Source organism: Megalops cyprinoides, chromosome 2 (genome assembly GCF_013368585.1).
Source record: "Megalops cyprinoides isolate fMegCyp1 chromosome 2, fMegCyp1.pri, whole genome shotgun sequence".
Classification (NCBI taxonomy): Eukaryota; Metazoa; Chordata; class Actinopteri; order Elopiformes; family Megalopidae; genus Megalops; species Megalops cyprinoides.
Window position 1 is genome coordinate 65,700,325 of NC_050584.1, and position 24,081 is coordinate 65,724,405.

Genomic DNA, 24,081 nt, shown 5'->3' on the forward strand with positions numbered 1-24,081 from the left:
TTTTCTGAGAGTGAACCTATGTGGGTTCCTGCACAATCAGTCATGTCAGGCCTGAAACACACAAGTTTAGAAAGTGTGCAGTGGTGGTGTAGTTCATCACCTCAGGATTCCACAAAAATATGAGCCCAAAGCACAAGCTACTGGTCATTGTTGCTGCCATAAAAGAATGAGCAACTTCCTTGTGAGACAGCAGCGTTTGCATAGTGGCACAATATGGCCTCCAGGGAGCACACCATTGCTGTCATATGTGTGAGAAAATAGAGAAGTGGTCTTTCTCATTCAGCAGCTAGAGGTAAGCAAAACATTACAAAACAAAACATTAGCTTGCTGGTGTAGAGGACTCTACCTTGGCAAAATCTTTCCCAAATAATATCAGCCTAATTTTCCCCTTCATGCAAACCATGCAAACTAATACATGTTTGTGTTCACCGTTGTTCCACAGTTACAAGAAACAGCAGAATTGCACAAATTCCAGCAAATGAATGCAGAGTCTAGTGTTTGTGGTAGCAGAACAGGCAGAGTCAAAACCGGGAAGGCAGTCCCAGGCAGAAACAAACCAGGAGCAGGGATCAGGGAGGGGAACAGGCTGGGTCGAAACCGCGTAAGCAGGCAGATCAGGCAACCAAGGCAGGAACGGCAGGCAGAGGCAAGGTACGAAGTCAGGCAGAAAGTCAGCATCAAAACAACAAACCAGTAACAAGGCAGGAACATAACAGAGCACTGAGACGAACTAGCAACAAGACAGAGACAAGCAGGGCAGATAGAGGGCTGGGCTGACGAGGAGATGGGAAGCAGGTGGGCAGGCAGGCAGCTGGAGGCGATCAGGAAATCAGGTGGGCGGGGGCAGGGCAGAGAGTGGGGCAGGGCCGGACACTAGGGAGCCGTAAACAAAAGCACATGGACGACATTGACAGACAAGGAGAAACACAAAAACCACAGCTAGGGGGCCAAAGTATTACGTATTGTTAAATGCTGAGTGAATGTATTTTCAGTAAAACAGTGGGGTAAAAAATATAAGGGTAAAAACAAAATATATTCTTTGAATTTGAGAAATACACACTTTTTCCACATCTGCCTAATTGCTGAGACTGTTGAATGAGGTGTCAGCGACTGTCTTATCTGACATCTTAAAGAATAAAACTAACTGCAAGGATGTTTTTCTTTTAACTCCTGTAGTTCTTTATTGGCACATGGCCTGGTAATCTCTGATCTCAGATCAGTGGAATATGAGGGTACATTCTTCCTGAGGAACAGTTGCTAGGCTGTTGAAGATGGTCAGGTGACATGTCTGTACAAAGGAATGCAAGAAGAGCCTTAATAGCTGACAAATCAAATTATTTATTTAATTATTATTTATTTCAACATTTAGCCACAGTACATGTTTTTTTGGAGAGGTTCTCTCTTGGTAAATGATGTGAATGATAAAAATTATCATAAATAATATTTATGATCAGTAAATAAGTCATTTTGCTGTAGAACCAATTGGAAAGTATTTCCATCCTACAGAACATACTGTAGATTGATTTTTAGACATTGACAAACTTAGTACATTATAGATTAATAACACGGTTTTTATTAACACGATTATCACGATTATCAAAATATGAAAACACATATACCCAACAAAATTAACAAGCAAAGCAATGTATTCAAAAAATTTAACATTACACATTCAAGGTGAAGTGTAATGGAGTGGATGGAGGTTACAGTAGTGTCATTCTAAGGTTTGGTGTTCTATACATAATGTAATAGTAATAAAGACTACCACATGGTGGCGGTGCGGAACATTTTTAATCAGGAGTGTCAGCATCACTGTCCTCTTCCGGTCTCATTAGGTCAGACATCTCTGCCTCACTCTGTACAGAGCTCCCTGTTCGGTATCCAGATGATGCTGAGCTCTCTGCCTGATTCTTTCTCAGCCACCATGACACCTTCCCTCTGACCCGTCCACGAGCCAATTCTTCATCCCACACAGAGCTGCCTGCTTCAGAAGGGGCTGGAGTCCCTCCACTCACTGTAACACACCAACAGCAAACCTGTTACAGTGTTTTAAATATTTGCTCCAGACAGACTCCCTGTCCCCAGCTGTTACATTACATTCGATGTGCTTGAGCCTTTTTTCAGCACAGTTCAGTATTTGTGGATGTCTACTTTGTTTGGGATCTCAAGAACTTACCCTCACAAATACTGAGGGTCTCTTGTACTGATTAATTAATACATTTTGCACATATAGTATCCTGACATGATTAAGCCATCTTCATCGCAGAAAACTCTATATTGATGAAATGTGTTTCCCCATGAAGTATTCAGATATATCGTTTGTCTGTGGAGAAGCATGCCCAGAAATGGGAGGTAGAGGTGTGTGATATACTGATAAGCATCAACGTCTGTGTCACACTTAGAAATATATGCATTAATCACAATGACACACTAGCTAGTCTGTTATGACCCTAAAAGGGGAAAACATGGTGGATGAGATAAGTAACGGAACTGAGCATGGATGCTCAGAGAGTCGTTTGAGGAATGAGTGTTTAAGTAGGGTAGTGAGGGCGAGAGTGCAGATCTGGGAATTTGACTTCTGCCAATAATACCTGAAGATCAGAAGCAGCTTGCAAGCAAGAGGGGAAGGCGGTGAGCAGAAAAAAAACAAAATACACTTAAAAATGGATAAAAGCATATAAAGAGTACAAATAAACTGAATATTGTTTTGCTGCTTTGTGAATGCAATGAAAGGGAATCATGTTGCTGATGTAAAAAAGGGATTGTAACTGTAAATGTACAGTGCGAAGGTATTGAACCAAACTCACTGGAGGGCTGAGGTAAATCTACAACATTTAGGAAAATGCACATAAATAACGGAGACACAGGAGTGAAAGTGAAAGTATTAATGAATTGTTTTGCTGTTCATTCAATGCAAAGTGAGGGAAGAGTGATCAGACTGTCAAAGTCCAGCTAAACTGTAAATGCTGTGAAAAGTGGGAAGGTAATGAACCAAACTCACAAGAAGGGGGAAACTCCATGCTGCCCCTCCACCTCCTGGCTGGCAGAGTGGATCCCTCTGTCTCTGAGTCGACCACCACCTTCAACATCCTCTCTATCAGCTCCTCTTCTTTTCTGCTCCATTCCTCCTCAAGAGACTTTTCTGTCTCTTTCTTACTCTGAAACCACTGTGTCAAACTGAAACCCCTTCTTTCTTTCTTCTGTATAGTGAAGTGTCCACCTCTGTTTCTGGCTACCATCTCCTCTATCTTCTCCAGCAGCTCTCTGACCTGACTGCCAACAGCCCTCTTCTCATTGTTGAGAACATGATACCTGTTCCCACATTTCTCTACAAGCCACTGGAGGGCCTTCCCTTCAGCCTCAATGTGCTGCTCAATGGTTGTGTCTCCCAGCCAGTCTCCCCTGGTGAACAGCACTATAGTGTGTTTCCAGACTCTCCCACTGAGAAGCTCCAGGTGTTCCTCCACTGATATCCTGTGTGTCTCTTTGAATGATGAGCTCACATCAATGACCAGGAAGAGAGCGTAGGGTCCTGGGGGACACAGAGACACACTGCGCACAATCTCCTGTTTATCCAGCTCTGGAGTTTTCTTCACAGAATTATTCCTCCTCCAGCCTGGTGTGTCGATCACAGTGAGCTGCCTCCCAGCTACTTCACCCTGTCTCTTCACACACTGTGCAGTTCTTATTCCAGGCTCAAACTCCTCTCTGCCCAGGATGGTGTTTCCTGCTGAACTCTTCCCAGCATATCTCCCCCCCAGCAGCACAATCCTCAGCTCTGAGAGACGGTGGTCCTCTGTCAGGGAATAAGAACATTTTATTTATTTTATATTATTTATACAATTTATTCATCATCGTGGTGTGGAAGTGGTTGTGAAGAGAATTGATGACCTTCACTTCTAGTAATCTTTGCCCTAACTGTGAATGTTTTTGTGTTTTCTATCAGTAGAGGTGCTGTTTTTCAGTTTTAAAGGATAATTACGGAAAAATGCCATTAACAGCTTAACGTAATCTGTCATGATTTTTAAAAATAAAATTCCTAACTAAACTTGAGTGACATCTGGTCCAGCATTTCAAACATGCATGATGAATTTTAATTCCAAAGTGCATAGCACTGGTTGTGAAAATATGGGGGTGTGATGGTATTTTGGTACAGCACAGTCAAATGTTTTGCATTTGCATTTGTACAAGTCCTGTTGGAAGCCCACTGCAGTATCTATCCGACAGCATGTCAGGGGGAATTTGTTTAAAAATTATGCCTAAGAGAGACATCTGCTACTAAACAACATTTAATTGACATTTTTAATTGTTTCAATGACAACATTGAATGCTTTCAAACTGGAGTTTATGAATCTAAACTAAATGTGATCACTCCCAAACCAAACAGTATGAAACCGAAAAAATACAGAAAATAGTTCCTTTCCATGGTTTACAACATTGTCTTATTAATTCTGCTTTCTGTATGAATAACAATAATTAATCCAACAAAAACTCTTCATTGGTCAAATGTTAAAACATGGATAGCCAAGCACAATATAAATATGGATGAGGCAGACAGACCTCCCAACAAGAATGAGAAAGAGAGAAAACACCTCAGAACAAAGCAAAGCTAAAAAAAAAAAAACAATTATATAATCACTGGCTGAAATGGCATTCAAGTAAGAATCAAGTGTGATTTATAAAATGACTAAAGATCACCAGCTTCACCAGGGCATTTCAGCTGTATGCTTCATGGTTTTCCCATACCCAATTTGTCCCACATATTACTGCAAGGGTGACAGAGTCCTTGTCCTTCTGTAGCACTGGGTCATTCCAGTACACTGTTAGGGAGGTCTGTTTCCCAGTCAGCTGTCAGTTCTGCTCTCTGTGAGTTCACAATAACGTCACCCACAGCACCATGTAGGCAGCACTGTCATTTATGCCACCATCAGGGGATCCATTCTATCAACATCCAGGTACAATGCAAACCCCAACATCAGGACAGTGCAAAAAAGTGGAGAACTGCATGGTACTCCACTCACACCACTAAAGGCAACTGATAGTAGTTTATATGACCTTGATAACTGGAGGCCCATACAGCAAATATATTTGACAATAACCAGAACAAATTTAATGTAAAAGAGAAATGAACCCACCTTTGAAGAGCGCTCTGAGAGTCTTCCTCTGTGCCTGCACCTTCATCAGCCTCTGTTTCGCTCTTTCTTCCACTGCCCTCCTCTTCTCTTCCACCTCCTGTAAGAGCATTCTGTCCATTTCATAGTGACAGCCACCATGTCCTGCCACCATCTCCTCTATCTTCTCCAGCAGCTCTGTGACCTGAGTGCCATCACCCCTGTTCTCAGTATTGAGAACATGATACCTGTTCCCACATTTCTCTATAAGCCACTGGAGGGCCTTCCCTTCAGCCTCAATGTGCTGCTCAATGGTTGTGTCTCCCAGCCAGTCTCCCCTGGTGAACAGCACTATAGTGTGTCTCCAGACTCTCTCACTGAGAAGCTCCAGGTGTTCCTCCACTGATCTCCTGCATGTCTCTGTGAATGATGAGCTCACATCAATCACCAGGAAGAGAGCGTAGGGTCCTGGGGGACACAGAGATACACTGCACGCAATCTCCTGTTTATCCAGCTCTGGAGTGTCTTGCACAGAATAATTCCTCCACCAGCCTGGTGTGTCGATCACAGTGAGCTGCCTCCCAGCTACTTCACCCTGTCTCTTCACACACTGTGCAGTTCTTATTCCAGACTCAAACTCCTCTCTGCCCAGGATGGTGTTTCCTGCTGAACTCTTCCCAGCATATCTTCCCCCGAGCAGCACAATCCTCAGGTCTGAGAGATGGTGTTCCTCTCCTATCAGAGATAAAGAACATAATATATTCCTCATCAAAAGTCTTAACACACATTCAGGTCTGAGATGAGCTGCTCCCTGTAAGAGTGGAGCAGTGTGGTACAGTAGTGAATTCATGATCAACACTGTGGACTTCAGCCAGGAGGGCTGTGCATTTATGTCTGCAAGAAAAATGAACATTACTATAACAAGGGGCTGATTTTTCCATTGAGATTTATAAATTCTAAATGACCCCCCTAAGGAGTGATTCTGTAATCGTACTGTTGCTGTGTGTGCGTGACTCTGTTTGTATGTGTGTGTCTCCAGTAAAATCTGCTGTCTTATTACACGGGGGGGTTACAATTACAATTGGAAAAATTCCTCATCTACCCTGGTGACATCATCACAATCCTAGGCAGAGTTCTCAACAACAGCATTAAAAAAAAAAAAAAAAAAAAATCAACTTTGTATCCTTAAACAACTCCATGACTAAACAACTCATGGGCTGGCAAACATTTCATTAACTGTCATAACTGTCAGCTCAAATACATCCAGACATTATGGATTACCATATCTACACAGCACCTGCTCTAAAATGATAAATACTTTAAAGCAACATGAATCATGAAACTAAGAGGCCACTCACAGGTGTGAAGGAAAAGGTTCTGAAAGTACTTAAATGTACTCATCGTGCATACTCTTCTGTATAAGAGCATCTACTGCAACATGCAAATGTCTTGTTTAGTGTCTGGTTTATTTTACTTATCTCTTATATTAGCAGAGTGCTCTGTCAGCTTGTTTGTTTAATTTCACTGTTTTCTCTGTTTTAGTGTATGTTGCATGTCTGTGTCACAGTCTAAACATCCAGGTATGTCATCAAGGTGAGGGGAACCAAATTGAAATGCTTCTTCTCTTTAGATTTAACAGAGTCACAAAAATAGAGAAAAAAAAAAAAAAATCACAAAATGGAATCTTAGGGAGGTATTTGCACCTCCATATAGAAAGCAACAAAATTGAGGACAAAATAAGGACAGGAATATCTTTTTATAAACTTACATTTCACTGCAAATCATTCAAATATAGTTTAAACAGGAAATGAACTCACCTTTAAAAAGTGCTCTGAGAGTCTTCCTCTGTTCCTGCACCTTCATCAGCCTCTGTTTTGCTCTTTCTTCCACTGCCCTCCTCTTCTCTTCCACCTCCTGTAAGAGCTTTCTGTCCATTTCATAGTGACAGCCACCATGTCCTGCCACCATCTCCTCTATCTTCTCCAGCAGCTCTGTGACCTGAGTGCCATCAGCCCTGTTCTCAGTATTGAGAACATGATACCTGTTCCCACATTTCTCTACAAGCCACTGGAGGGCCTTCCCTTCAGCCTCAATGCGCTGCTCAATGGTTGTGTCTCCCAGCCAGTCTCCCATAGTGAACAGCACTATAGTGTGTCTCCAGACTCTCTCACTGAGAAGCTCCAGGTGTTCCTCCACTGATATCCTGTGTGTCTCTGTGAATGATGAGCTCACATCTATGACCAGGAAGAGAGTGTGGGGTCCTGGGGGACACAGAGACATACTGCGTATAATCTCCTGTTTATCCAGATTTGGAGTTTTGTTCACAGAATAACTCCTCCACCAGCCTGGTGTGTCGATCACAGTGAGCTGCCTCCCAGCTACTTCACCCTGACTCTTCACACACTGTGCAGTTCTTATCACAGTGTCAAACCCCTCTCTGCCCAGGATGGTGTTTCCTGCTGAACTCTTCCCAGCACATCTCCCCCCCAGCAGCACAATCCTCAGCTCTGAGAGACAGTGTTCCTTTCCTGTCAAAGAGAAATTGTCACGGTTTCAGAGAATGCTTCTCGCAACAACCAACAGGCATCCTCGAATTTCCACCAGAGGTTCTGTCTTCCTCTTTGTGCCTTGCCTAATGCAGTTAATTGCTTTCAGCTGTGTGCAGTTAGTTTCATCATGTGTTTGGTACCCTATATAAACCCTGCCTGTTGGTTTGGCTCCCTGCTCAGTCCTGAGCTGCTCTGCTTCCAGTATGTTCTTGTGCAAAAAGCCTCTCATTTTTGAGTCTCCAATGGAGTTACTTTGTTTGTTTACAACCCATCTGTGCAACTGTGTGGTCTCTGCTATTGGATTCATCTTGCTCACCTGTTACAGCAATAATATAATTGATTCATTTCAGAAGTGTTGATATACATTCAGCTTTGAGACGAGTTCTTTATAAGTGTAGGGTAATGTGGAAGAGTAGTGCAGTTGTGAAGGGAGCTCATGACCTTCACATTAATCTAGTAATTTTCGCCCTGATTGTTAATGCATTTGTGTGTTCTGTCAGCAGAGATGGTATTTTGTCAGTTTTAAAGGCTAATAGCTGAAAAATTGACAGCTTCATTTGATCTGTCATGATTTATGTTTTGTAATAAAAACCTTAGTTGAATTGGCGCAACATCTGGTACATCATTTCAAACACATGATAAGTTTTAATTCCCAAATGCATAGCACTTTGGCCTCCGTAAGAGGGTGATGAGTAGCAGTCAGCAATGATGCGCTCTTTGTGAATATTTGGGTTGTGTTGGTATTTTGGCATGGCGCAACGCAACGTTCTTCGTCTGAAATTATGTCTTGTCCTTCTATACCTTGTCCCTCTATAGCACTGGGCCATTCCGGCACACTGTGAGGGAGGCCTGTTTCCCAGTCAGCTGTCAGTTCTGCTCTCTGTGAGGTCACAATAAGGTCACCCACAGCACCATGTAGGCAACACTGTCATCTATGCCACCATTCATTCCAGTCAATCAGCACCGAGGTAAAGTGCAAAACCCATCATCAGGAGAAAGTAAAAAAGTGAGGAATTGTTTGATACTCTACTCACGCTGCTACAGACAACTTAAAGTAGTCTATATTACACCGAAAACAGCTGCACCATGCAGTGCTTAAAGTGTTTGACAAAACAATCCAAATTTAATGTAAAAGAGAAAATAAACACACCTTGGAAAAGTGCTCTGAGAGTCTTCCTCTGTTTCTGCACCTTCATCAGCCTCTGTTTCACTCTTTCTTCCACTGCCCTCCTCTCCTCTTCCACCTCCTGTAAGAGCTTTCTGTCCATTTCATAGTGACAGCCACCATGTCCTGCCACCACCTCCTCTATCTTCTCCAGCAGCTCTGTGACCTGAGTGCCATCATCCCTGTTCTCATTGTTGAGAACATGATACCTGTTCCCACATTTCTCTACAAGCCACTGGAGGGTCTTCCCTTCAGACTCAATGTGCTGCTCAATGGTTGTGTCTCCCAGCCAGTCTCCCCTGGTGAACAGCACTATAGTGTGTCTCCACACTCTCTCACTCAGAAGCTCCAGGTGTTCCTGCGCTGCTCTCCTGTTTGTCTCAGTGAATGATGAGCTCACATTAATGACCAGGAAGAGAGCGTAGGGTCCTGGGGGACACAGAGACACACTGCGCACAATCTCCTGTTTATCCAGCTCTGGAGTTTTCTTCACAGAATTATTCCTCCACCAGCCTGGTGTGTCGATCACAGTGAGCTGCCTCCCAGCTACTTCACCCTGTCTCTTCACACACTGTGCAGTTCTTATTCCAGACTCAAACTCCTCTCTGCCCAGGATGGTGTTTCCTGCTGAACTCTTCCCAGCATATCTTCCCCCGAGCAGCACAATCCTCAGCTCTGAGAGACGGTGTTCCTCTCCTATCAGAGATAAAGAACATAATATATTCCTCATCAAAAGTCTTAACACACATTCAGGTCTGAGACGAGCTGCTCCCTGTAAGAGTGGAGCAGTGTGGTACAGTAGTGAATTCATGATTAACACTGTGGACTTCAGCCAGGAGGGCTGTGCATTTATGTCTGCAAGAAAAATGAACATTACTCTAACAGGTGGCTGATTTTTCCATTGAGATTTATAAATTCTAAATGACCCCCCTAAGGAGTGATTCTGTAATCGTACTGTTGCTGTGTGTGCGTGACTCTGTTTGTATGTGTGTGTCTCCAGTAAAATCTGCTGTCCTGCTTTGCAGACACTGCCTTCAGGGTTGATTCTAGGCTCACTGCTGCCCTCTGCAGGACAGAGTTGTTACAGTTTTTAAGGCTAGACTGAAAACTTACCTTTACACTAATTCTTACAGTAATGTGGGTACTAAGGAGGAAGGTGGCCTGTGGCTATAAAAAAAACCTAAGGTACTATGAAGCTGTTTTGTTTCTTGTTGGACTGCACCTGTTTGTTTCCTGCCGTATATGGGGTTGAATAGTCTCGGATCACCTTCTTGGCCGTGGGTCTCAACCTTTCTGCTCACCACCCCTTTGTATGCTGCCATAGTTTATGTCTGCTGAGGCTACCCAATGTCACACTGCCTTATAACATACTGCACTCAAAATCCATGTTCATCCCATTCTAAACACGACATTCTCTTTCTCTATCCCCCTATCTCTTCACCTCTTTCTTGTTTAATGTCTGGTTTATTTTACTCATCTCATATTAGCAGAGTGCTCTGTCAGCTTGTTTGTTTAATTTCACTGTTTTCTCTGTTTTAGTGTATGTTGCATGTCTGTGTCACAGTCTAAACATCCAGGCATGTCATCAAGGTGAGGGGAACCAAATTGAAATGCTTCTTCTCTTTAGATTTAACAGAGTAACAAAAACAGCCAATCATTCAAATTTAGTTTAAACAGGAAATGAACTCACCTTTAAAAAGTGATCTGAGAGTCTTCCTCTGTTCCTGCACCTTCATCAGCCTCTGTTTCGCTCTTTCTTCCACTGCCCTCCTCTTCTCTTCCACCTCCTGTAAGAGCTTTCTGTCCATTTCATAGTGACAGCCACCATGTCCTGCCACCATCTCCTCTATCTTCTCCAGCAGCTCTGTGACCTGAGTGCCATCACCCCCGTTCTCATTGTTGAGAACATGATACCTGTTCCCACATTTCTCTACAAGCCACTGGAGGGCCTTCCCTTCAGCCTCAATGTGCTGCTCAATGGTTCTGTCTCCCAGCCAGTCTCCCCAGGTGAACAGCACTATAGTGTGTTTCCAGACTCTCTCACTGAGATAACCCATGTATTCCTCCACTGACGTCTTAGCCATCTCTACGAATGAGAAGCACATATTGATGAGCAGGAAGACTGCGTGGGGTCCTGGGGGACACAGAGACACACTACGTACAAACTCTTGTTTATGCAGCTCTGGATTACTCTTCAGAGACGGGTGCCACCAGCCTGGTGTGTCGATCACAGTGAGCGGCCTCCCAGCTACTTCACCCTGTCTCTTCACACACTGTATAAGTGTCATTCCAGTCCCAAACTCCTCTCTGCCCAGGATGGTGTTTCCTGCTGAACTCTTCCCAGAGTGTTTCCCCCCCAGCAGCACAATCCTCAGCTCTGAGAGACGATGTTTGTCCCCTGGTAGAAAGAAACAATATTATTTATTTAATTGTCATACACACACACACACAGAAATACACATACATTGACCATCACCAGCGTCCTTTTGTTGCTATGTAGCAAAGGAGACAGTTCGTCATCCAGTCCAACACAGAACATGTAACAAAGTGGCAAAGCTAACTAGCAATCAACAGTCTTTCTGTTGGGACTGGACTCTATACTGATGTACTAGAGACAGATTATTTTGTGTTCCTATCAGACCTAGCAGTCACTGCAAATAAGTTTGTAAGGTTATGATGTACATTTAGACATTGTCTCTGGCCGCAAAATTGTTCTCAATTATTTGAGTGTAATTGAGTGTAACGAAAAATACAGATAATGTCATATAATTGTTGAATATATCATTTTATTTACCCAATGATGGTTATGTATCAGGTAAGTAGATTTTTTACATAAGAACATAAGAACATATTATGATGAGAACAAGCCATTCATCCCGACTAAGCTCGCCATTACAATTATAGAGAATCCAACAAAGCAAGGGTCTCTGCCTCAACTACATGACTTGGCAACCTATTCCATGTATTGATAACTCTTTGTGTAAAATAATACTTCCTTATATCACACGAAAACTCACATTAAAAATGTATTATAGTCAACCTTATTGAGTCCATTTATAACTTTAAAAACCTCTAATAGATCACCCCTAAGTCTCCTCTTGCTAAGTCTAAATAGGTTAAGTAACTTGAGTCTTTCCACACAGCTTTTATATTTCATGCAAGGAACTAATTTAGTTGCCTTTGAACTTTTTCAAGAGCCTCAATATCTTTCTTATATTGCGGTGCCCAGAACTGCGCACAGTATTCAAAGTGAGGTCTGACTAAAACGTATAATTTTAATGTAACCTCTTTAGATTTATAATCAATACTTTTGGCTATATATCCCAGCATTCTGTTGGCCCTTTTTACTGCTACAGCACACTGCCTAGATCCTGTTAAGTTTGGGTCAACTATTACTCTTAAGTCTTTTTCAAATTGGGCACATTCTAGTTTTTTAATTGTACACAGAGTGGTGAACGTAGCTAGCAGCAGTCTTCCTGTTAGGACTGGACTCCATGTTGATGTACTAGACAGATTTTGTCAGTACTCCGCCTCCCTAGCTGTGGTGTTTTTGTTTTTTTCCCTGTCCATGTGCTTTTGATTGTTGTTTTTCCTTGTGTTCCAGCCCTGCCCTGCTCTCCGCCCTGTCTCCGCCCACCTGATCAGTTCCACCTCCCTGCCCGCACACCTGTTTCCAGTCCCCTCATCAGCCCAGCCCTATTTCTAACCTGCTTGTTTCTGTCTTGTTTGTTAGTTTGTCACAGTGTGTTTCGTCCCCACCGTTTTCTTCTCTGTCTGTGCGATTCCCGGTTTCCTACCTTGCCTGAGCCCCGACCAAGTCCCTGCCTGCCGCCTTGCCCGATTGCCTGATAGCCTGCCTGCCTGGTCCTCGACCCTGCCTGCTCCTGTTCCTGATTCCAGTTCTGCCCTCGGATTGCCTTCCTGGTCTCGACCCTGCCTGTCTTTGTACTACGACTTTGTTTACCGTTTACAATAAACCTGCCTGGAACCCGAAGCTCCCGTGGTCCGCGACTGAGTCCTTGTCTGAGCCGTTACAGATTTTTTGTGCTCCTATCAGATCTAGCAGTCACTGCAAATAAGGTTTTGATTGTAAGGTTATAATGTACATTTACATTTACATTTATTCATTTAGCAGACGCTTTTATCCAAAGCGACTTACATAGGTTACAGTTCTTTACAATGTTATCCATTTATACAGCTGGATAGTTACTGAGGCAATTGTGGGTTAAGTACCTTGCCCAAGGGTACAGCAGCAGTGTCCCAGCGGGGATCGAACCGGCAACCTTTCGGTTACGAGTCCTGCTCCTTAACCACTATGCTACACTGCCGCCCAATGTAGCATGTACATGTAGACATTGTCTCTGGCCTGTAAAATTACCAATTATTTCAGTGCAATTGAGTGTAACAAAATAACAATCCTAAACTGCATTTTGATGCTAAATTAACAAATGCACAGCTGTGTGCGGTATTTTAACTGTCCCTTGAGCACCAACAGAAATGATTTTTGCAATTTTTTCAACAGAAAATAGAACAAACAAAATGAAATGAATGAACCCACTCCCTCTACTCTGTGCCTGTAAGCAGCCCTGTTATCTCTCTTAAAGCTGCTCATTGTCTGGACTCTTTCTCTCCTATTGAACCAAACAAAATCAGCAGAGTGCTTGTGTCATATAAATGATCAGCTTGTTCATTCAATCCGATATCAACCAATCTTTCTTGGTGCAGGAAAAAATCCCAACCTAACAGCTTTTGGCACTCCTAAACTCAAAACAACATTTTTGAGATCTTTCAATCAGGTTTGTAGATGTCACAGTGGTACAGAGACAGTTGTCATTAAAGCTTCTAACGATCGATAATGTAATAAAACTGGATGATATAATAACTTATTGCATAATTGCACAGTTATGAATGCAGATTAAGTATCAAAGACAAAATCAACCCACCCTTATAAAGCTCTCTGAGAGTCTTCCTCTGTTTCTGCACCTTCATCAGCCTCTGTTTCGCAATTTCTTCCACTGCCCTCCTCTTCTCTTCCACCTCCTGTAAGAGCTTTCTGTCCATTTCATAGTGACAGCCACCATGTCCTGCCACCATCTCCTCTATCTTCTCCAGCAGCTCTGTGACCTGAGTGCCATCACCCCTGTTCTCATTGTTGAGAACATGATACCTGTTCCCACATTTCTCTATAATCCACTGGAGGGCCTTCCCTTCAGCCTCAATGCGCTGCTCAATGGTTGTGTCTCCCAGCCAGTCTCCCCTGGTAAACAGCACTATAGTGTGTCTCCAGACTCTCTCACTCAGAAGCTCCAGGTGTTCCTTCACTGATGTTCTGTGTTTCCCTGTGAATGATGAGCTCACATCTATGACCAGGAAGAGAGCGTGGGGTCCTGGGGGACACAGAGACACACTGCGCACAATCTCCTGTTTATCCAACTCTGGAGTGATCTCCACAGTATAATTTGTCCACCAGCCTGGTGTGTCCATCACAGTGACCTGTCTCCCAGCTACTTCACCGTGTCTCTTCACACACTGTGAAGTTTTTCTTCCACACTCAAATTCCTCTCTGCCCAGGATAGTGTTTCCTGCTGAACTCTTCCCAGCACATCTCACCCCAAGCAGCACAATCCTCAGCTCTGAGAGACGGTGTTCCTTCACTGTTAGAGAGAAAGAACGCAATTCACTCCTCAGCAGTGGTGTTAATATACATTATATACAATACAATATACTGCTCTGACAGCAGTCCAAGGATCAATACACCAGTGTTATTGGAGTTAGTATTGGAGAGTATTACCAATATGTTATTAATATGGAAATAAATAAGAAGGACTAAAGACATTTTTTTGTTGTCACAAAGAATCAAGACTCACTCTGAAGGGAGGTTACACCACCAGCTGCCATCTCTGTCCCTCTCTGTCTCTCTCTGTTCTCCTCTTGGCTCACAGAGTCTTCTCTGTTCTCTGTAGTAATAATAATAATTAGCATGGTTGCCTCAGAAAAAATAATCATCATTCAATTCTGAAAAGCATTTAATTTTTCATTTTTCTGAATTCCCCCCTCTATCCCCATGAGCTTGTAGTCTCCATCTGTACATTAAGCTCTCCTCACCGCTGGCATCCCCATGCACCACAGGAGCAAACACTGAACTGAGAATCGGTTCATCTCCCTGAAGTCATCTGAGTGTCTCACAGAGTCAGGGTGCTGAGAGTGGAGTGATGAGGGGACCCTGGCCAGCATAACCCTCCCTACCCCAGCAGGACAAGGCCAGTCACACTGTGCCACTGCAGAATCCCTGTTTGCCGAACGGTACGACTCAGACTCAAACCCAGGTCTGAGCTGTAGGACTGAGCCTCTCAGAAGCTCCAAATTATCTTCATTTTATCTCTTCCATGCGGAGTTTGCAAAGGTGTAGAAATATTAAATGCATTAAATTTAATGAATTTAATACATTTAACATTTTTTATTGATTAATTAAATTTAAACAATGAAAGTCTTGTCTACACTTCAGAATCAATACAATTTCGCATATGTGACTCCTTTCTTGCCAATATCAAGGCCTACATTCCATGTGTCATAGCTCTAATCATGGAATTTAGACTCTGTTACTATGCAGATATTTCACAATCTACATGATATCATTTATTCATCACACAGTATTGCTCAGTAGAAACAACAGTAATATTCCTAATCAGACTGTTGCTATCTATTACATTTAACATACAAACATTTCCCTCTCTTATCTGGATGCACAGAAGTATAAAGGATGTTTAAAATGATCACACTTTGCAGGCATGGTGGGAATGCTGTGTTTCTGGTCAGACTGGAGCGGCATGCCTGCACAGAGCCTTCTGAGAAGAGGGTGTGGAGGAAGAAGACACAGGTATGCTGAAGGTAAATCAGGTTGATAAAGGTTTTAGTATGAAATCAGCATTAATAATCCATACCTCCCCATGTCTTCTACTAATATAAAACAATACCTGCCTTTGCACTGTTACAGGTACCAGTCAGGTCTGTGTATTGTATATTTTGATTAACAGCCCACCTCTACTATTCAAACTGTGGAAGCAGAGGGTCTGTCTCTGAGATGCTAGTTTAATAAGAAACCTGTGGCTGTGCTTTCAGATGGTTTCTGCCTCCTGCCGCCTTGTAGATTCTGCATTTCATGCAGTTTGGAGGTAAACAGAGATCGCAGTGCCTTAGAGCTGTTTGACTGGTGTCTGTTTTCCTGGTTCATGGTGTTTACCGTCCTCTCTACTTGTACAAGCAGATAAGTTATTCTTGTTTTGAATGAACAATGTTAAAATCATAGACATTAAATAGGTTTGATTCTTTAAAAAAGTTTTTTAATTTAGACCAGACATCTTTTATTGATAGATTACTCATTGCTATTGGTAAAGGAATTATGGAATATGGTGTATAGTTCACCATAATAATAACAGTGGAATTTAGTTCCTGACTGTCACAGTCTATTTAAGGTAATGTATTTCTACATAGCTCTTTATGTTGCTTGTTCCAATTTAAAGTGAGGTATAGAAAAAGGGTTTCCACACATACCTGGCTGAAACAGCACCTCTCTCCCTGGTCCCAGTCTTCCCAGCATACAGCAGCTCTCTGTAGAAGCACTTAAGTAGCACTCACAGACAATCCCACAGAATGGAGCCTCTTCTGGTAGAGCCTGTGTTCTTGATGCAAATGCAGGGAGTGAAAGTGAAAGTATTTGTGTGTCCTGTGTTTCCCTGAATGCCAGTATGTGCATTTTTCTCTCTGTAGGGTTTTATGTAAAATACTTCCCTCTGTCTTTTTTCAGTAATTATTCAGGTTGAAGCCTCTTTAATTCTCACAAGTCAGAATGAGGGGATCCAGATCAGAGGACAGAGGCCGAGCAGATGACCAGACTGGACATGAATCATGTTAATTTTCATAAACTGGTGTGATTTTCCAAGCAAACATATCCAGTGTTTCCTACATTCTTTTCCATAACTTGGTACTGTGTGTGTGTTATTACATCAGAAGTTACATCATAATCTTCAATCCGAATGTGAGCTTTAGCAATCTAGTGACTTTGACAGTAAAATGGCAGTAAAGGTTAAAGGACGCTGAAGTGGGAGAAAGGACACCTGCCATTGGCCTGTGCTGCATCCCAAACTGCCGCCTCTCCCCTGTCCCCTTCACCAGAGCCCCCTCAGTGGGAACATTTTTACATCATGTGTGGGCCAGTGAGTCGTGACCAGTAAGGGGAGACCCATAGCTACACAAACAACAGGAGAAACACATGATACTGGCAAACGAGACACATGGTGTTTCATCCCAGATGGTCCCCAGTTTCTGAAATGGCAAAACTCTTGAGTCCATCACTGATGGACAGCTGTAAGTCAGTGCTGTGTATCTGACACTCATCTGTGACTCTGCTGCTATATCTATCTTTGCCATCACACTACAGCAGCCTTGCAGAAACACGCTTACGCATGCCAGTTCATGGGGAAGTACTGAAATACACAGAGAAATACTAGAGCTTCATGGGAGGGAGGAAAAACTAAATATTTCCATCTCATTGGGAGTATCCCCCATCTAGTCTGTGGGTCATGGTTTAGTAAGTGAGCACTAAACTCTTTGTATCAAGTACCTTTGTTTTACAGGAAGGGGTTAAGACCTGTATGGAGCCGTTGTGTAATATAGTGTCCTTATCTAATTGTCCTGAACGTGAATCTCATAAAACCAGTTTGCTTTACTCTCTGAGCAACAAACCTTCAGTGGCTCCCAGCCAGAGCCCTGACCTGCCAGCTCTACTTCCTCCTCCATCTGCTCCTCCTTTCTTTGTTGTTGACCCATCCTCCTCTTTGACTCTACTTCCTCCCTTGATAACTCCTACCTTCATCCCCCCTTCTTCCTCTCTCTTCCCCTCCTCTTCATCCTCATCCTCTGCTCTTCCTCTTCCTCACCATTACCCTCCCACTCTGCACTTCACACATATGCTCCTGCGCTGTGACCACAATGACATAGGAAAATCAGTGCAGCACAATGTATTAATTGATGCAAAGTTATGTTTTTTTGTCAGACTTTACTTGTTTGTGTATTGCCTTATGTAAATTGAAGTTATAATATAGAGAGCAATCTAGCTAATCTATATGGCACAATAATCTTTCCTGTTTGTCAGCTGAACCTGTTAACTGGATCAGCTCATCTGGCGGTGTGCTACTCACTCTGGCCATTAGGTGGCGGTAAATACTGAAGCAATATGCGTGAGCAGCTCCTCAAGAGATGTTAGCTTGATTTGAACATTAAGGTTTATTATCGAATTCTTCAGAAACACACACACACACACACACACACACACACACACACAGTAAATAAACAAATGTATTTTACTCTGTTGTTGAGTTCATGCCAATGCAAACAAAATTGAACTGGCACTGAGACAAACAGAAAAAAAGAAACAAATTGCATAAAAGATACATTGCTTTTGAAGAGAAGAGGAGGGCATGTCATAAAGTTACTCCATGTTCAGGCAGTACTGCAGTTGAAGGTAAACAGAAATTATTGTCACAGAAGATTAGATTACAGTTAACAGCACTCAGCATTGTAGCTGACAGAGAGAGTCCAGTGGAGACCTCTGTAGAGGATAGAGGCTGCAGCAGAATATAACCCCCCGCCTTCCAAATATGACTGCCTACACTCGCTCAGACATGGCCTTGGCTGCAAGAGTTTGGACCTGTCTTAAGCCTAACACTTTAAGTGAATGCTGATATAATGACTGCAGATGAGCTCTTCCAGGTGACTGTTAGCCACTATTTGTATGGTAACATGATGGAATTTGGCATCGTTGGATATGTATTATTGTTTGGTGCCATAAAACACGATTATCCTAATGTAATTAAGAAAATCTTGCCTTTATACATAATTTCTTGGTTCTACATTTGATGTAGAATTATGAATATCTGCTAACAGTTCATTTACTGTAATTTTGCCAGAACATTTTTTTATTTGTTCTTCTGCATTTTGGGACATTTGTGGTTGATGATAAATCTAGTTACTTTTTAGATAACAGAACATTTCTCTTGCTAAATCTATAGTAACTTTTCAGACCAGTTGTAGATGGCTCAAGTGGAGGCATTAGTATGTTAGAACGGACATGATTAGTTATTCTTATGGGGTCTGCAGGGAAAGTATGCATTTGTTTAGGTGTGTACAATCACCACATCTTGTCCACAATCTCAGGTGTAAAGGTAAATACAGAATGTATTTAGGACAAACTGAACTGTCTACAGTGGTCAATGCCTTTTTCTTACAAAGGACCAAGTGACTAAAATCTAGAACTGTTGGAGATCTTGGTCTTTGGTGGTGGGATGTTTCTGGTGGTTTCCGGGAAGTTTGCTTCTATGCTCCCTTATTCCTATTTCAGGGATGATTCTGAGTCACCTCTCCTCAATCACCATGGAGTGTAACAGCACTTAATGCTGGAGTCATCTTTTCCGACTTTTCCAACCAGAAGGGGGACAACAGAAAGGCAGTTGGCAGGGTGTAAGTCCTACCCTAATGTGCTTCACCTGTGATTTAAAATGTTTTTATTGTGTAAAATCAGATCAGATCAGGCAATGAGTCATTTTGATGCAGAGCCCATTGTAACATGTAGAATGAATATGAAAATTCACTCATTTATTAAGGTCATTACATTAGATTATCAGTATCAGTAATATAAAATTGCAGACTTATACATTGCAGTTTTCAATGGTTAATTGTTAACAACATTTGAAACACCTTACACCAAAGTATTTATTTAAATATGTGTATAACATAAATTACAGCTAATAGCATTCAACCTGGACCTGCACAGAGACAGGTCTCCTCCAAGACACAGGAGACCATTGCATTAACCTCAAATCCAGGGTAGAGGGGCTCAGTGAATGTGGTATGGAATGTGTGCAGGAGGTTCAGAGTGTCAGAGGAGACGCTGTAGAAGGACAGAGTGCCGGCCAGTTTACACACACTCTTACTCTACAAGACTGGAAGAGCAAAGGCCAGACAAGAGATTCCTCTTTCCTGCATCAGAGGGAGTAGCTGTCCTCACAGAAAGGCCAGCACCAGGACTTGCTGTTGTGTCAAAGTGCCCCCATCCTCTCCTTTCCCGCTGATTAATTTATATGCCACTCCTGTAATCGCCCACATCTCACTCCGCTCAGCTCCCTGCTAACAGCACCCAGGCAGACCCCCTCAGTTTGGGGGTTATATATTTTTGGATGATCAGGGTATGGCTGCTCCTGTCTCCTCTGTGTCATCTCCTCAGGGAGAGGCAGGACTCTGTGTGCTGTCTTCTGGTTCAGTGTGAGACAGGCATCTGCAGATAAGGGGGTGAATGGAGAGAGAAATACATTATACACTAAAATGTACACCCTGACTTGATTGTTCATTCAAAAGAAATTGATGCTTGAAATTGGCATATTTATAAAACTAACACCTCTAAAGTGTGTCATCATGCGTGTGTGTCCAAAGAAGGATGTTTCATTGAAAAATGCACAGATCAAAATTAGTGGTATTCCTAAGTAGCTCCAAAAGAATCTTAGGAGAATAATCCTCCCTCAATCCTCCATTGTTCAACCATTCTGGAACTTTATGAAAACTTCTAATGCCCCTGGTTACACCACAGCCAAAAGCAGGATAAGCACAGAACCTGTGCATTTGTAGCACTGATCGTCATAGTTGAACTTTGAGAGTGCTCCATGTCAGGGAACATATTGACAAATTGGTAGATGGCTATATAAATGGTCATGTGATCACAGGAGTATCCGTTACCAAAAGATAGAGGATACTGTCGAGTGTCTTGGTGAGCAAGTACAAAAACAGGGCAACTGTTTCTGAGGGTTTCTTTCCTTGGGAAAGTGGCATCTTGAGGATACGATGCATACAATGTATAAAACTCACTATTCAGTGTTGGCTGTATGAATTTTGTGTTCATGGCAAAGCTACAAGAGAAACTGTAACAGAAACAAAAGTAAAATAAGTTCTAGAGATTTGTCAAACCTCATCACTGTCAGACCTGCCTCCAACTCCCTGTTCAGCCACGCCCAGGCTCTGAGTCACCTGAGTTTTAAATATACCTGCAGCAAATTCACCTAATCACCACTGGGGGATTTAAGGACTGCTCTTTGTCGTGCAATTTGGATTGTTTGTTCTACTGATGGGAATAACGGCTCTTTGAAGGGAGCCGGATCTTATGGCTCGGTTCCTTTCCGAGAGCCGTTCAAAAGAACAGCTAATCATTCTTTTAGGGGGCGGGGATTACTAGGTTTATCTGCAAAATAATCATATCACATAATGATACTCATATTGCCAGACCTAATGTCATTGTGTATTTGTGCTTTACAACGTAACGGCCATTAAACAATCACAAGGCAAAAAAATCTCTCTCCCTCTCTCTGTCAGGGCTCAGGCGCAGACAGCGGAATAGGGTGCACAAAGCGTAATTTAATAAAGCCGACACGGGGAATCCAGAAAAAGTAGTCAAAACAGGCAAAGTCAGAAAACCAGAAAAGCACGGCTAACAATACCAAAAACCGGATCCAAAAACGTGGTCAAGAAAACAGGCAAGAGAACAGGAAAAACAGCTTGTAGCAACACAGACAAACTGAGACAAACTCACAATGAGACATGAAACAAACGGGGAATATATAGGGCAAGGCTGATGACAAAATGGGGTTCAGGTGTGCAGGTAGGCGGGTGGAGCCAGTCAGGTGACCAGGTGGGCGGAGACGGGGCGGAGAGCAGGGCAGGGCTGGAACACAGGGAAAAACAAAAGCACATGGACAGGGAAAACAAAAACAAAAACAAAAACAAGCCCGGTTAAGGAGCCGCAGTCCTGACACTATCTCTCTCTCTCACTCACTCACTCACTCACTCACTCACTCAGCAGGGATCAAACCAACCATTTAGTTACAATTCCTGCTCCATAACCACTATGCTACACTGACTGAACTTGCATGCACTGAAATTGGGTGCAACAATAAAATGAACAGCTCTCAAGTACAACTCGGATCCCTTCAAAAGATCCCTTTCAAAAGACTCGGATCGGTCGCCAGCGTAACATCACTAGTTTGTTCAGACTCCTGTTTTGCTCTCCATGTTTTTTGACCCTGGCTTGCGTTTTTGACCGTTCTCGAAGATTCTTATTTGGATTTGTTTGACTCTTCATTAAAGTACTGGAGCTCTGCACTTGAGTCTTCTGACTCTTTCATTACAATCAGCATTTTGGCACTGTGTCTCAGTGCTGAGATTGGATCTTGGACATCATAATCTAATATAATGGCATAACAATTCTTACAAGCGTAGTTTCTTAACCAGATTGCAATGTGCAGTATATCAGTAAAGCCCCCTAAGGAACTAGGGGCTTTACTGATATACATATATTTGAGCTGATAGCTGAGACCAGCGCTTCACAGCATTTCTTACTGAGGTTACAGCTGTTCAGCCTGGAAACGACATCATGTCACATCACATAATTCCACACAACCTCCCTTGCCCCCACACAACCTACAGGAGCTGGGCATGGCTCTCCTGTTAGAATTACTGCCTGTCCCTTAGTTACAATTAATTGTTTTCAACCATTAATCTTTATATTAAATTGAGAGCTGTGTTGACAGCAGTTATTTTAATTACCACACAACCCTCCTGCTCCCATACACCCTACAGGAGCCGGGTGTGGCTCGTCTGTGAGACTTCCAGCCGACTCCTCCAGTGTGACTGGGTGTGTTCATGAGACTCAAAACTCTTTAGAAATAAGAATATGCTGGCAAAAGGCTGACAAAATGAGAAGCCCATGCTTACACATGTGCATTTTTCTGCCATAATAACAGCTGAGGTGTGAGTGAAAATGACTCCTGATTTTCATGGACTCTTCGTTTTCAAACGAGACTGCAGTTTCCACCTGTCCTACAGATAATTTGTCAGCCTGCGCTCAGCTACATTTCTTACGAAGATTACAGACAAAGACACATTTTATTTCCTTAGAGTCTACAACTTTACTTTCACCAGAGTATTTTCCATCCTCTGTGTTGTAACTGTATTCAGGGCCTTGCAACATTGGCCAAAATGAAAAGCAGAACTCACAGGGCAGTTCTGGAGGCTTTGATCACCGGCAGCAGCCTCAAAAGACCTTCATCTGATCTGATATATTTCAAAGTAAGTCAAACACATCCAGCTGTTTGTGCAGTATTACCTTCCTTGTGGTTTTCTAAGGTATTTGTCACGGTTTTTTTCCTTCTACTGTTTTGGCGTCAGCAAAGGTGCCACATACCTTCACAAAGCTCTCATTCCAATTGTCACTGATTTCAGCTCTGTAAGCGTATGTGCAGAAGGTGGATATGGGAGGGAACGAAAACTGTGACAATTGTTTGGGTTCATTTTCATTAAAAAGCATAGCCTAATATGGATCTTATTATTATATTCTGTGAGCATGGGGCAACCGACGGGGTCACTCCTCTCAAACACAATCCCTGTCTGTACTGGTCCCTCAGTGGCAGAATGAACTCCCCATGGGTGAGACTGCATCTCGGTTCCACCTCAATCCCTGTCCCCTAACACCTACCACTTGTAGTACTTGCTGTTTATTTTATGTGTAGTATTCTGATATGTTCTGGATTCTGTTATCTAGTGACTGATGTGTGGCATACTTGGCTTCCCTTATCTAGTCAGGTTGCACAAGTTAACTGGTGGTAGGGCTTGAATAGTGTTATGCTCACACTCACTGGTCTAAGAGTGCTGTCTAGCGCTGGTGCTCATTCAACATGAATGGATACACCTGTGTTCTATTGTGCTGGAAGTTGCTCCGGATAAGAGCGTCTGCTAAATGAATATAATGCAATGTAATCTTGTTGGCTTCACTATAAATTTTGCAAACTGAACAAGACAGGTTGAGTGACGTGTAATATCAGGTCATGTTCAATTTAAACAGATGAGGCCGGGGCTCCCAAGTAGTGCAGTGGTGAAGGCACTCCTCTTGAGCTCAAGCTGAGCTATATGGCCCGGGTTCAACCTCGGCTGTGCCATCAGCCGATCATACCCAGCAGCCCACAGCAGTGGAACGAATAGGCTTTGCTCTTCCGGAGATATCGGTGGGCGTGTCAGCTGGGGCTGCTCATCTCACCACTCTCAGACACCCTGCGATTCCTCAAGAACCTAAGAGTCACTCAGATGCCGTCCGTGGAGCTGCCCCTATCCTCCAATGGGTGCCCACTCTGCCGTGCGGCATGCCAACTTGAAATGCTGAAAA

At 42.9% G+C, this 24,081-nt stretch overlaps 1 protein-coding gene across 1 annotated transcript in view; it reads right to left on the reverse strand.

Moving 5' to 3' along the window:
• LOC118772232 overlaps positions 1-17,651 on the reverse strand; it is a 35,629-nt gene extending 17,978 nt beyond the window's left edge. The window contains exons 1-6 of the mRNA XM_036520536.1: positions 17,597-17,651; positions 14,123-14,212; positions 10,870-10,959; positions 8,811-9,521; positions 5,136-5,846; positions 3,078-3,796 (exon numbers count right to left, since the gene is read on the reverse strand). Of these exons, the coding sequence (XP_036376429.1) occupies positions 3,078-3,796; positions 5,136-5,846; positions 8,811-9,521; positions 10,870-10,959; positions 14,123-14,212; positions 17,597-17,651 (2,376 nt within the window). The remainder of the gene's footprint in view (positions 1-3,077; positions 3,797-5,135; positions 5,847-8,810; positions 9,522-10,869; positions 10,960-14,122; positions 14,213-17,596) is intronic.
• Positions 17,652-24,081: the final 6,430 nt, after the last annotated feature.